General features: G+C 51.4%; 2 protein-coding genes across 5 annotated transcripts; one reads left to right on the forward strand and one right to left on the reverse strand.

Annotated features, from left to right (window-relative positions):
- On the forward strand, nt 1-5,683 carry tmem41ab (transmembrane protein 41ab). Its single transcript, XM_067260373.1, has 5 exons — nt 1-309; nt 2,445-2,595; nt 2,942-3,103; nt 3,552-3,690; nt 4,251-5,683. Exons 1-5 carry the CDS (start codon nt 137-139, stop codon nt 4,475-4,477), a joined length of 852 nt encoding a protein of 283 aa, XP_067116474.1. The 5' UTR covers nt 1-136; the 3' UTR covers nt 4,478-5,683.
- gpr155b (G protein-coupled receptor 155b) lies at nt 5,640-14,518 on the reverse strand. 4 transcript variants are annotated; one of them, XM_067260370.1, is made up of 17 exons: nt 14,465-14,518; nt 13,327-13,970; nt 12,965-13,143; nt 12,609-12,829; nt 12,301-12,472; nt 11,951-12,106; nt 11,069-11,152; nt 10,775-10,895; nt 10,574-10,658; nt 9,945-10,035; nt 8,960-9,170; nt 8,763-8,846; nt 8,472-8,587; nt 7,713-7,808; nt 7,409-7,473; nt 7,091-7,228; nt 5,640-6,731 (listed from the first exon to the last, which is right to left on the reverse strand). In XM_067260370.1, the coding sequence occupies exons 2-17, from the start codon at nt 13,751-13,753 to the stop codon at nt 6,386-6,388; spliced, it is 2,592 nt and encodes an 863-aa protein (XP_067116471.1). In that variant the 5' UTR covers nt 13,754-13,970; nt 14,465-14,518; the 3' UTR covers nt 5,640-6,385. The 4 variants fall into 4 exon arrangements, with proteins under 4 accessions (XP_067116471.1, XP_067116470.1, XP_067116473.1 ...); XM_067260372.1 differs by having other exon boundaries at nt 6,667-6,787; XM_067260369.1 differs by having other exon boundaries at nt 7,091-7,473.
- Nucleotides 14,519-14,727: the final 209 nt, after the last annotated feature.

Raw genomic sequence — 14,727 nt, forward strand, 5'->3', positions numbered from 1 at the left:
AATCTCAGTCACGGAGGACGAACACCGGGAAGACACAGCGGAAGCACAACTGAAGTTTACTCAACACGCCGAGTAGGAGACACCGGTGGTTAAAACTGAAAACAAACCGTTTTATCGAGCAGTTGAACGCGGGGAAATGCGCTCCCTAACGGGACTTATAGCAGTAGTTGCAGCAGCAACCTTTTACCTTTATCTGCTTTCTGCCTTCCTGCCGCCCTGTCCACAGTTAGTTCACCACCGGCGAGATGATACCGTGGAGTCCAAAGACACCGCCTTCGCTGAAAGTGAGGTTGTGGTTGAGCAGTATAGGTATGTAATTCAAACGAGCCATTTTGCTCATCCAACTTGTTCTGGTCAGGTGTATTGAAGGTTTAGCAATACATTATAATACTACCCGGCAGAAAAATCCAGAGAATATAGTAATTTATTGGCTCTTTGTTAAGATTGAAATAGAGAACCTTAGTCAACGCAGCTAGCTCCATCATGCTGTATTACATTGAGTTGTTAAGTGGATGCGTGTGTGTGTAGACAGTGCAGAGTTCACAGTGATGCTGCAACGTGTGGCCTCTCCCCGTCAGATTAATAGCCTGACTGCCCAGTCGTCAGACCACCAGCCTATATCTATATAATCTCTTATCTCGTCTATTTTATGGCTCCTGTGATTAGGATGTATCCAGCAGCATGGAACCTGTTTTTGCTGACAGAAGTGGATGCTAATGTCATAGGTCAGGTCCAGAGGATGCGTTTTAACTGTCACACACACATACACACATAGAGAGGAGGTGGTGGTCTTTGCTGACGTTATTTTATCGTCTCCCAGCGTCCTGGGTTTCCCCCAGGGGTCTGGCCAGGGGGTCAGTGTCGGGGAACTTTAGGGGAATGTCCAGGACATGTTCCCCTGGTGAATCAGGAGTAATGTGACCTGTACTAAATGTGCCCTCCTCAAGACTTATCCTATTTCTGATATCTGGAGGAAATGCTAGAAGGATGGCGTGATCAGAGAAGTGTAAGGTGGGTGGAAATGTGGAGGGGGCAAAATGGTTGGGGTGGGTGTGTGTGTTGGGGAGGGGGGGGTGAGAGTGGGGGGAAGAGGGCACAGGGACCAGCTGGAGGTGTGACAAGGTAGGTTTGGGGAGTGAGCGCGGGCGTGCGGAGGTTTGGGGTTCTGAGAAGGCTGCAGAGCTTCACAGTTCACCAACCTGGCCTCATTTCTGTAGAGGGGGGAGGGCACTGACCTGCGGGTGGGGTGGGGGGGGGGTGGGGGGGGGGGCTGGAGGACAGGAGGACAGGTGTGTGCAGCGAGCCGGAAGAGAGGAGAGGCACTTTTTGGTTGTTGTGAAAGCTGTGTTTTTGCACAGCCTTCTCCTTCAGGCTGTTTATCAAACAACGGTGTCACGTGCTGGAGAACCTTCACTGGCCTCCTCCAGCTGTAGTACCCTCACCTGACCACATGCCTCAAGCTCAGTGGTCACATTCTGAGATACATGTGTGATACTCTCAACTTGTCTTTCACATACAGTGAAAGGGTCTGCCTGTATCTATGTACAACATCTGTCTCTCTGTTTGTCTAAAACCACAGTCTACCTGAGGCTGTCGGAGACATTTGGACCAAGTGTCTTAAGCAGGCGATCCACACACGGTCCTCTTGGTGTGTGTGGTTGTGTGATCCCAGAGGTTATGTGTAAGCGAAATCAAACCCTCCCTCTGGCAGAATCATCAGTACAGTATGTGCAGACGACAGCACCTCATTGACCAATGGGGGAGCAGCATGTGTCTATTAACCAATAGGAGTGCTTTGCTGTGAGCTACACGGTAAACAGGCCTGCCTTCCTGGCTGAGACAGCCATCTTGAGTTTCAGGGCAATTTGTGTGTGTGTGTGATGTGTCTGTATAGTATGTGTGGCTTTGGATATGTGTGAATGTGCATGCCTGCAAGTGTGTGTGTGTGTGTGGGTGTGTTTGAGGATGGTTGTGTGTTACCGTGTGTGTGTGCTAACAGGCCACAACCAAAGCTATTTCTGTACTAGATCATGTTACAGCCCTCTCTTCCTCTCTCTCTCTGTGTCTCTCTCCGTGTCTTCCAGTCTGCCGCTCTGAGGTCAGACTGGGGTGTTGTCCCCACACTGTCCAGACCCAGAGCATGACCTAGAATACAGCAGACTAGACCAGACCCAGACTGCCTGCTCTATGGCATGTGGATCTGCCCATGTCAGACTCTGCTCATCCACAGACCCTTGCTCTGTGACGCGAACGTGCTCTTTATCTACCTGCAGTATCTCGCTTCTGTACAGCGCCACAGAGAACATGCAGAGGGCTGCGTTTCCATGCGGCCTCACGCGCCCTCTCTCTATCTCTCACTCTCCCACTATCTCTCCCTCTCTCTCTCTCCCTCGCTCTTTCACTCTGTCCACCGTGTATTCTGAGCCCCTCTCTCCTCCCCCCAGGTTGAAGTTTCCCTCAGACCTGGATGAGCTGCGTGACTTGGCGGACATGTTGCATCTGTACAAGGAGGAGCACTCCAGCTACATCCTGCTTCTCTTCTGCTCTGCCTACCTCTACAAGCAGTCCTTCGCCATCCCCGGGTCTTCCTTCCTGGTGAACACACACACACACACACACAGATTGACCTGTGTACACACAGACATATCTAGGACTAATACATCCCTGTTATTACTAGGTTGAATCTCCAGAACTATCCTGTGTCACCCAACAGACCCTCTAGTCTTGTTTCTCAACCCGGTCCTCGGGACCCACTGTCCTGCATGTTCCAGATGTTTCCCTGCTCCAACACACCTGATTCCTAATGAATAGGTCGCTCAGCAGAAGCCTGATAACGAACATGCATTAGAATCAGGTGTGCTGGAGCAGAGGAAAACATGGAGAACATGCCGGACAGTGGGCCCTGCTCTCTCATCTCAGTCCTGTGTGTTGTGGTTCCCAGAACATGCTGGCGGGGGCGCTGTTTGGTCCCTGGCACGGTCTCCTGCTGGCCTGTCTGCTCACCACCACCGGCTCCACCTTCTGCTACCTGCTGTCCCGGACCTTCGGCAAGCAGCACGTCATGAGGCTGTTCCCCGATAAGGTGGCCATGCTGCAGAGCAAGGTAGGTGGTGTCTGTAACCCAAAGTAGGAAGGTTTGAGACTAGACTAGAGAAGAGTCTTCACAAAGCACACACACACACACACACACAGACACACGTACCTTGTAGTGTCCCCTCGCTGTGTTCTGCGTTAGCCCTCCTTCTGAGTGGCATTTCCAAATCAGATTTAACATTTTGAGATGGATAAGGATATACACGTGGACAGCTTTATACCGAGGCTGGAACAGATTGACAGAGCTGGAGGATCTCTCTGGAGTTCAAAGACACGCAGATGGTGGATTCCACACCAGAACATAGCAGTACTCAAACTACTGTAAGACTGCGGTGATTCCGGATAACTGGTTGTATTTTGCTGAACAGTCTCTCTCTCTGTCTCTCTCTCTGTCTCTCTCTCTCTCTCTCTCTCTCTCTCTTTCTCTCTCTCTCTCTCTCTCTCTCTCTCTCTCCCAGGCGGAGGAGAACAGAAGCAGTATATTCTTCTTCCTCCTCTTCCTCCGGTTCTTCCCCATGACTCCTAACTGGTTCCTGAACATCACCTCCCCCATCCTCAACATCCCCCTCCCCATCTTCTTCTTCTCTGTCCTCATAGGTGAGAGACACACACACACACTTCCTCCACACTATAAACGGCTTGAGGGCATCACATGACCGTAAGCCCTTGGCCCCTGTGGTAGAAAAGACCCCGTCTCCACCGACGGTGTGGCATCTCACACAATGCAGACTTTCAGACACACAAACGAGCCAATCCTTGTGTATCGGCTTAATAGCTTAGCTAATCAACTCTCTTTCTGGCCAGGGACCAGATATTTAGGGCCCATATTTAGGGACCAGATATTTAGGGCCCTAAATATGTCTTGACCTAGGTGCTCCCTATCTGGCCATAGGCCCTAAATACCCTTTGACCTAGGCATCCCCCTCTCCAACCTGGCCATAAATGGCCTCTACAGCTGCAAAAGAAACCGGTGGGCACACTGGGTATAAGGTTACTTCCATACTGACCTTCCACAATCAGTGTGAAGCAAAACAGGAATATGGAATCAATCAATGATATAATAGATTGATTCCATATTCAATGAATGATGTAATAGATCATAATAAGGCTTGAGCGACTGCCTATAGGAATCCTTCATTTCCTCCCACACCTTGCAGGTCTGATCCCCTACAACTTCATCTGTGTAAGGACGGGCTCCATCCTATCAGAAATCTCCTCCATGGATGACATCTTCTCCTGGGCGACCCTGCTGCAGCTATTGGCTATCGCCTGCATGGCGCTGCTCCCTGGTTGGCTCATCCGGCGCTACAGCCACGGCCATCTTAAACTGGAAGGCCTCGATCACAACGGACAAGACCAGGACTGTGACCGCAAGAACAGATGACTAGTGACCTTTGACCCCTCGATGGTGACTACCAGAGGTCCCGGGTTGAGAGCAGATCTAGTACACAGAGGTCTGACTTTGAAGGTCTGGACTGGTTTGGTCTGGTAGCAGTTTAGAAAGACTGTTTATGTGGTTACCATGACTAGTTAGCCAGTTAGCAAGACTGTTAAGCTGCTTAACATTACTAGTTAAACTAGTTCATTAGTGAAGGTTACATGCTTTGTTGAAAGTCACCAAGTCTTAAATGCTGTCACTATGACACCTGTCATTTTTACCCAGACAAGCAGGCCGACGCGCAATCAGTGCAGACATTTTACAGCTTTAATTTATTGAACTTTATTTTAATGGAATGTCAGGGAAAATCTATTTATTCTGGGCTGCTTGTGTTTTCAGTGTTTAATATGGGAATATGGTGTAGAGCCCAAGCCTAGGTCGAATATGTCATATACAACGTGTATATATTTCATAAATTCAACCTAGGCCTAAATTGTCTTTATAAGTACAACAGTTCCCTCAAAAAACACTGAACACTTTTACGTACTGTGTCTAAGACTGTTTGTACCTTGTGTGAGTGTGTATGCCTCGGCATGCCTGGTTATGTGTGCTGATTGAAGATAATTGTTTGAAAATGTACTATTTATTTTTGGACTCTGTGAGTAGTAAAGTCTGAAACAGTAGCAGCTCTATCTACAGTATGTATAGTACTGTTACAGGAATGGTGGAATGTGAAATCCTGGGTTCTCCAGCTTTGTAAAGGAACAGAAGGCCAGGAGTGTGGTGTTTTCGGCTAGTGCTCTAGCCGAGGAACCGGTCATTTAAGAGTTCAAGAATCATAGGACTTCCAATATCCTGAGTATTCCAAAAACCTGATTTACATTGTGGTCTTTTTGTTGTGCCAAATCATCAATGTGTTGGGAACTGAAATTCCCAGAGCAGGAAGTTCAAATGCACAGTAATATTTCTGACATGAAGTTGTACTACACTACTAGAGGGCAATGCTCTGAGATGCTGTTTGCTTACAGAGTTTTCTGAAGCTACAGTGCAAATTCTTTTTATAAACTTCTAGATGCTTCTTATCTGTTTTTTGTTTTTGTTTTTTGTGCTCTGTTCTGTGGTTGACCATGCAGAGAAGGCCTACAGACCAGATCTGAACTTGAGTTTCTTATGCATAAGTTTATTTGTGTCAAAGTAAACGTGATAATAATGCATTCCTTGATTGTGGCATAGCTTCAACTTCCATGACAGATGAGCAACAACAACAACAGTGTTACTGCATGGGCATGCAGCAGTAGTACACACACCCTACTGCACCTCACTCTGCTAAAGAACATAGGAGGACATCACTTCCAATGAAACAACCCCCCCCCCCCCAACACACACACACACACACGTTAGTTTAGGACGCTACAAGCTTCCTTAGTAGTCAACAGATTTGGCTCATTTAAAGGGGATGAGTGACTTGGCTCTTTGCACACACACACACACACACACATAAACTAATAAACATATTATAGATGGACACACACACACCCCTCAGCCTAAACATAGTAAACACACCACATTCAAAAGTATAATGTAACATACAGGATTCAGACCAGTGTTTGATCACAACATCTTTACAGTACGAAAAGGTTGGTTCTCAGTGCAATTGTACTTCTGGTTATGCAGTCGCGTCCAACAGACATATCCTAAAGTTGCATCGTGTCTCCAGGGAAACGCCGCCTTCTCTGGGCGTGTGGAGGTCGGTGGTGGAGCGGAGGGTGGAGGAGGACTGCTTGGGGAAGATCCACCATGCTCTCCTTTAGTCTCGTTTCCCAAATGCTTTGTCCTTCTCTCCATCTCGCTGTACCTACATCTCTCTCTTTTCTCTCCCTCTGTCGGCCCCTCTCTACCTCCTCCAATCCCCTTTCACTGGCTCCTTTCTTCCTCAACGTCCACATCGAGAGCTCCGGGAGCTCCGCGAGAGGCAGGTGTCTCCTCGCGTGGCTCCCCGTGGAGGGGGCCCTCCCCCTGGGTGAAGCAGTAGAGCAGGGCGGGGTCGTCCCTGAAGCCGCACTGGTGGCCGAGCTGCTGGAGGACCCCGCCCTGCAGGAGACGAGCCCCGTGCGCCTGGGCCTCCGGCCGGCCCTCCGCCACTCCCCCCCGCACCAGCCAGTCCGCCAGCTCACTGCCCAGGAACGAGGCTCGCTCCTGGGCTTGGCTCTGGGGCCGGGCCGGACTCTGGGGGGCTGGTGCCGGACCCTCCCGTCCATACCTGCATATCAAAGGAAGGATTCACCGACAGGACCACTCACACTCTCCCCTGAGCCACTGGGGGGAAGAGGAGAGTAAGGAGAAGGGGGAGGGGAGAGAGAGAGAGAAGCAGAAAGAAGGAAAACAGATCAGAGACCTGTAGTGAGAAAATAAAGGAACAGTCCAACGTGCAGCGCAGTATAGCACATGCCCCTCGGGGTGAGATAGCGGTGGGATTGACTCACCAGCCAGACATACACAGAGAAACTTGGACAGAGTGTTAGTTAATGAGATCGGCGACACACAATGAAAACATACAGAGACAGCCAGACGTCAGTTGGGCTTTCGGAGGGACAGGAGGGAGAAGAACGAGTGTCCTACCTCCTGATGTGGACCAGGTCCTGGACACACTGGTCTTTGTGGTAGCGGACAAACTGGGTGCAGGTCAGTCTGATCTCCTCAGGGGACACTGGCTGGGTCTCCTCTTCACTGTTCTTACTCTGCCACAGACCCTGCAGTCTGCGCGCGCACACACACGCACACACACACACACACAGCGGACAGTTGTGAATGGACCCTGGAGCCAGGTTATCGGAAGGATACTGTGTGTATACTTGCGTGTGGGTGTGTGTACCAGTGTGTGAGTGTGTGTACACGCATGCGAGTGTGTGTTTGTCGCCAGAGCAGGCAGGGTCCGACCTGTTCTTGAAGGGCAGCATGATGAGGTGTCTGTCCAGACCAAACACCCCAAACGAGATGAAGCCCTGAGCAACAAGAATTCACTGACTTATTCATAGATTTAACTGACAGAAATCACAAAACCATAGTCCTTCATCGATTAAGTCGACAATAGAGTTAAACGTCTGTGAAGTGAATCAATTAAGACTATAAAGAAATAACGTAGTCATGAACTGATTCGATTCCGGGGAGAGATACGAACATATTTGTTCATTGAGGGTTACAAACACATTTGTTGGTGGAGTTGCTTGTTGCGGTGTGGTACCTGTCCATAGTTGGCCACAGCACAGAAGAACTGAAGCTCCAGGTACAGTCTCCCTGGGTCTTTGTTGAACAGCCACCACAGACAACTGGAGAGGTTCTGGAACACAGCGCAATGTTGGCACAATAACAGAACGCTTTTCTAATAATAGAATCATAGAATGAGCGTGACAGCAGAACCATTTTGGAACTGACAGAATGAAAAGATCATCGATGATGATCTTTTGAGCTTACAGGAAAACATCGATGGAATTTTAGGAGGGCTCGAAATGACAGAACGCTGATCGGTTTTTCAGTTTAACTGTGAAGGAATAGTGGTAGGCTTTTGATGGAAAGTTAGAAGAGAACGGGGAGAACCTTTAGGACACTGGGAGAACCTTTAGAAAACCATAGGAACAAAAGGTCTCGCTGTAGAGTTGAGAGGACATTACATTTACATTTAGTCATTTTGCAGACGCTCTTATCCAGAGCGACTTACAGTAAGTACAGGGACATTCCCCCGAGGCAAGTAGGGTGAAGTGCCTTGCCCAAGGACACAACGCCATTGGGCACAGCCGGGAATCGAACCGGTAACCTTCAGATTACTAGCCCGACTCCCTAACCGCTCAGCCACCTGACACCACCTGACTCCACATTAGCCGGTTAGTAGAACGTTGGGAGAAAGTTCTTGACCGACCAGCAGAACATTGCTCCACTGGACGGATAGCATGACGTCGTAGGAGAAGGTGACAGTATGGAGGAGGTTGGGACCTGCCACACTCACCGCTAGCAGACTGACTGTGAGGAGCAGGCAGAGGAGGGCGTGTCGGACCAGCTGTCTCTCATCCTGGACCTGGGCGGCGCCGCCCTGCCGGCCGTCACACAGCGCCCCCGCCTGGTCTGGAGGGGGAGAGCAAGCCAACAGGTGAGCCACTAGCCACCATCACAACAGTGCTGCCTTAAAGAGACGAGTACGCACCTTCATGTACGTGCGTGTGTGTTGTGTTGTGTCGTGCTGTTGGTCTTGCGGGCTGTTGCATGCGGGCCGTCACAGTGTGTGTGTGTGTCAGTCTACCTGTCTGGATTGAGCTGGTGTTGTTTCTGTGTATGCTGGCGATCATGTCAGGCATGGGCTGGGCTGGTGCACAGTTGTGGAACTCTGGCGGGACACGGGAAAATCATGTTTACACTACATACATCTTCCACGTCATGCTGACAGTGCATGCATTTTCACAATACAGTATACTTTCCAACAGGAGTACGACGTCCCACCTCTGATGATGTCGCTGTCCGGGGAGAGGCCCAGCGGGCCCTGGTCTTCAGCTTCAGCCTGGGGCCTCAGGTCCTCGGTGGTTCCCAGGATGGAGGCCCTGTCCAGGGCTTGGTAGTCCTGCGGTTCCCCCTGGGCCCCCTGGCTCAGGCCCATCAGGGAGAAACCTCCTAGCAGGATGCTAACGGCTACTACAACTGCTGTACTTATGATCTGGAGGAGAACGGGAGAGAGGGGTAGAAGAGGGGGCAGAGGGGAGGGGGAGAGAGGGGTAGAAGAGGAGGGCAGAGGGGAGGGGGAGAGAGGGGTAGAAGAGGAGGGCAGAGGGGAGGGGGAGAGAGGGGTAGAAGAGGAGGGCAGAGGGGAGGGGGAGAGAGGGGTAGAAGAGGAGGGCAGAGGGGAGGGGGAGAGAGGGGTAGAAGAGGAGGGCAGAGGAAAGGGGGAGAGAGGGGTAGAAGAGGAGGGCAGAGGAGAGGGGGAGAGAGGGGTAGAAGAGGAGGGCAGAGGAGAGGGGGAGAGAGGGGTAGAAGAGGAGGGCAGAGGGGAGGGGGAGAGAGGGGTAGAAGAGGAGGGCAGAGGGGAGGGGGAGAGAGGGGTAGAAGAGGAGGGCAGAGGGGAGGGGGAGAGAGGGGTAGAAGAGGAGGGCAGAGGAAAGGGGGAGAGAGGGGTAGAAGAGGAGGGCAGAGGAGAGGGGGAGAGAGGGGTAGAAGAGGAGGGCAGAGGAGAGGGGGAGAGAGGGGTAGAAGAGGAGGGCAGAGGAGAGGGGGAGAGAGGGGTAGAAGAGGAGGGCAGAGGAGAGGGGGAGAGAGGGGTAGAAGAGGAGGGCAGAGGAGAGGGGGAGAGAGGGGTAGAAGAGGAGGGCAGAGGGGAGGGGGAGAGAGGAGCAGCAGGAGAATCAACATACAACATTCCACTATAAAAGCGAGTGAATGCGTGAGTATGAGTGAGTGTGTGAGATAGTGACAGTGGGAGTGTGGGAGCCATCACCTGGGCCCTGCCATAGAAGAAGGCCGAGTCTATGGTGTCCGGCCTCCGTTCCCCCGCCAACAGCAGACCACCGACAATAAGCAACGGAACCCTGAGGAACACACACGTTGCTAGAGAGCTAGACTGGGGGAGGGGGCGCGGGAGGGGGGGGGGGGGGTGGGCGCTGTTGGAAGCCAAGGATGGAAGGACACCTCTCACTATCTCTCCTGAGTCAGTGACATGTATACGTGTCTGAAGAGACTTTTAAACCATTTGAATCCAATCTGAGAAATGTAGACAAGTGCCCTTTTTGGCCAGACTTCCTTTCTATTTCTTTTTCAATTTTTTGTTTTTAAATGTGAGTGTGTCGCAATGCCCGACAACGGCTTTTCAGTTCTAATCCTGTGAGACCGCACAAGCCCCAGCCCCTCCCTCCTTGACCCAGTCCCAGTCACCATAGTTACCGCACGCAAACCAGCATCCATATCTCTCTGAACTGCTGTCATTAGTCACGGTCAACATTGGGGGTGGACCTTGGGGCTTTTGAGATGTGCTAAAGGCATAAATGTGACTCTGATGTGGAGGAAAAAAAAGAGGAAGACTAACAAAGAATCACACACACACACACACACTCACTGTGGCAGACTCACCCCCAGCCTGTGATTATGAAGACTCCAGGTCGTAACCTCAGCAGGTCATTCCTCTTCGTCAGAGCCAGACACAGAGGGATGAGGCCTGCACACGCGCACGCACACACAATTGAACACGTCACTTGGGGGACAACATATTAGCGTTACTGCTCCACGGTCAGTACATCTTTGACCACACACACCCAGGCGTGACAGTGTTACCTGTCCAGATGTAGGTGCTGTACAGCGAGCCGTAGAGCAGGGTGAAGGTCAGCACTTGGCCCAGCACGTTGTCTTGATGTACCACAAAGTTCCACAGGATCATACTCACACACACCAGGAACTGCACACACACACACACAGGAAGAGATGCAAGATATTTTATCGGTTCATGAGCTCACATGCTGATTTTCATAACGTGGAGAAGCAGTTAAGCTCTAGTTCCAGTCTGGGAGAGGTTTGGTTTGACCTCACCACTTACAGAATGTATCATCTGAAAGCGTGTGTCCACTGTACCTGAGCCAGAAAGAGGTTCATGGTGAACATGTGAGGGAGCCTTTTGAACTTCTTACTGAGGAGCATCACAGCTATGGTCCACACCTGCAACATAACGAGACGGAGGAGGGAGGGAGCAGGGGAGGAGAGGGTGGAGGAGTAGAGGATCGAGGAAGAGAGGATGGAGGAGTAGAGGATCGAGGAAGAGAGGATGGAGCAGTAGAGGATCGAGGAAGAGAGGATGGAGCAGTAGAGGATCGAGGAAGAGAGGATGGAGGAGTAGAGGATGGAGGAAGAGAGGATGGAGGAGTAGAGGATGGAGGAAGAGAGGATGGAGGAGTAGAGGATCGAGGAAGAGAGAATGGAGCAGTAGAGGATAGAGGAAGAGAGGATGTAGCAGTAGAGGATCGAGGAAGAGAGGATGGAGGAGTAGAGGATAGAGGAAGAGAGGATGGAGGAGTAGAGGATCGAGGAAGAGAGGATGGAGGAGTAGAGGATCGAGGAAGAGAGGATGGAGGAGTAGAGGATCGAGGAAGAGAGGATGGAGGAGTAGAGGATCGAGGAAGAGAGGATGGAGCAGTAGAGGATCGAGGAAGAGAGGATGGAGCAGTAGAGGATCGAGGAAGAGAGGATGGAGCAGTAGAGGATCGAGGAAGAGAGGATGGAGGAGTAGAGGATAGAGGAAGAGAGGATGGAGGAGTAGAGGATAGAGGAAGAGAGGATGGAGGAGTAGAGGATAGAGGAAGAGAGGATGGAGGAGTAGAGGATCGAGGAAGAGAGGATGGAGGGAGCCGGGGAGGGGAAGATGGAGGGAGGGAGGAGAGTCGGTTGAAGGGAGCCGAGTGCAGAGAAAAGGGCAAAGGGACGTTCCGTGTCTTCACTCGAAGCCCACACCCAGCGTACCAGCGCGATGAGGCTGACGATGCTGATGTTGAAGCTGACATTCTGCAGCTCGGTGACCAGGGGCGTGGGGTCCATCAGGGGGATGGTCAGAAGCCAGGCGGACACGTACATGATGGGGGCAGACAGGAAGGTGCTGATCACCATACCTGATGTCACCTGGAGGAGGTGGTGGGGGGGGGGGGTGAGAGAGAGAGAACTGCTGTTATGCATGCGTCCCTACGTCTGTCTGTGTCTCTGCATGTCTGTATGCATGTAGCTTTGCGTGCGTGCGATTGCCTGTGTCTTTACGCAGCGTTTATGCGTTTCGCTCGGTGTGTACGCGTGTGCGTGCGTGTGTGTGTGTGACGCACCACCTCCAGCTCCATGTTGTACTGGGAGGCGTAGATAGCCACGCTGGGAGCGGTGGGAAACACACCGTACAGGAAGGCGTAGTTCGACAGGCTGCTGTGGTTCCCTGAGCTGCCGTTACCTCCAGAGTCCAGCAGCTCCACCATGTCCTTACAGATCAGAGGCATCACCAGCCTGGATGTGGGGGGGGGGAAAGTCGACCAACAAACTCATGAAGCAGCTCACCAACCCGGCCGGCCGGCTAAGCGGCCGGTCATCTCTCCCACAAAACATACAGTTCAGTTCAGAGTAGCCCCCGTGTGTTCCTCACAGCTTGGCAGTGATGAGCAGGATGAGGGCCACTCCAGTGTCCCTGGTGAGCTTCCGTAGCTGGCCCACCATGGACAGACCCAGGTAGAAGAGGGCGGCGCCGCCGAACGAGTTGGCCAGGCCGTCCACAAACTCCCCCATCACCGCTGGGATGCGCTGGCCCAGCAGGAAGTGGGATATGATGCCCACCACCACCATGAACACGATAGGGTTCCTCAGCACCTGAGAGGAGGTACACGCACCCCAAAACATTTCGATTGTTTGTGTTTAAAATGAACATAGTGGTATGCACCCGGTCTCACCGGTAATTGTGTCAACACATGGACATGACAAGGTCTCTCTCCTTGTTCTTGTTACCTTGAGAAATACAACTCCCACGATGCTTAGCGTGCTGCGCTGGGGCTGCCTGTCATCCCTCCACCTCTGGACCTCACACAGGGAGAACCCTATCGGGTTCAGGATCATGAGGGAGACCGGAGCCACCAGGTAGATATACTGAAGATACTCAGGGTGGGTGTTCCTGTATAGGGCATCCACTAGGGGGCAGCAGAGAGAGAGAGAGAGAGAGAGAGAGAGAGAGAGAGAGAGAGAGAGAGAGAGAGAGAGAGAGAGATAGACAGACAGCGGGAAAGAGAGGGACAGAGAGAAAGAGGGAGTAACTACTATGTCAGGTTAAGGCAGCAAACACACAAACACAGGGTCTCCTATCCTGTACTCACCTATAGGGTATCCCAGGGCAAAGTCGTTGCTCTGCGTGGCGAAGATAGAGTAGAGCCCGGCCTTGCTGTAACGGCTCTCCGGACTAGCCACCAGGAGGGTCAGTACACACACCAGGACGAACACAGACACCTTGGCGACCAGGACGCTCCACAGGAAGGACCAGATGACGTCTCCAAAGTCCAGCAGCACCATGTTCTTGAAGAGCAGAGCCGGCAGAGCAAACTTGGACACAAAGTTGCCCATGCCCTTGGCCTGGCTGGGGGTGATGATGTCAGTGCGCCCGGCCACGTAGCCGCACAGGATGATGCCGAAGCACTCCAGCAGCGCCGGGAACAGCTTGTCGATGGACATGGCAGCCGGGGCGGCGGACAGGGGCGGGTGGGAAATGTTCCTGTCGTGGATGAGGACGTAGCTGCTGTCCTCCATGGCGGGCAGGGGCGGAGGAGTGCTGGCTAACTGCCCTGGGATGAATACCTAGGGAGGGGGGCGCTTGATTTCTGCTACTAACTGAGACCCAGTACCCCACGTGTGTAGGCAGGTCTGCTGGTCAGCGCGCTGGCAGATGTGATGGGAGGTTTAACTTGGAGGTGGAATCGACAGCTCGCAACAACATAAATGGAGAGCTACCAGGTCCAAAAGAGACCTGTGTGAAAGGAGAGAGACCAGACAGGTTGTCCTATTTTACCAGGTCCGATATCAAGCCATCTGTCTTCCAGCCACATCTGATTTGTATGATTAGAATTCTCACATGCAAAGTAATTATACTGAACTGTTCGTAACAACAATCCGATACAGTTGTTTTCTAGTCAACAGAGCTTCCAACAAATGTGCGAACAAGCATTGCTTATGAATAGACATAGATGCATCAGCATAACGTTAGAAAATTGTTCGCTAGCTTGATTTAACATGGCGAGAAACTGACCAGCGCATAACGTTTGCTAAATCACAGCATGAACTCTAGTGTTGAGTAGGGTGCCATTACGTTGTGTTATTAAACTCTGTCCAACGTTTCAAACATTAGTCTAGCTCTCTTGTTAGCTAGATTCTCGTTGTACAGTAGTGAAACAACATGACGAATAACAAGTCAAGAATGGTGGTCACGCCTTTTTATGCGGTTGCAAAACAAACGATATTTACCTGCAATTATTTAGCATCGGATTTAAGACTCCTTGATTTGTTAAAATCCCTAACCCTAACATCTGGGTGAATTGTAGAATTATTTTAATGCCATGTAGCCATAATAACGGTATTGCCACTACCAGCTGTTTTCGCTAAGGGTGGCGCACCAAATGTGACTGAAAGGTGAACCAGCCAATTGATCGTCGAGATGATTTTATTGTAGACATATTACGCTGCTGTGATTGGTACAAACGAGAGACGCTGCACCTACGTATGCTTGT

This window comes from Osmerus mordax, chromosome 22, assembly GCF_038355195.1.
Source record: "Osmerus mordax isolate fOsmMor3 chromosome 22, fOsmMor3.pri, whole genome shotgun sequence".
NCBI classification, from domain to species: domain Eukaryota; kingdom Metazoa; phylum Chordata; class Actinopteri; order Osmeriformes; family Osmeridae; genus Osmerus; species Osmerus mordax.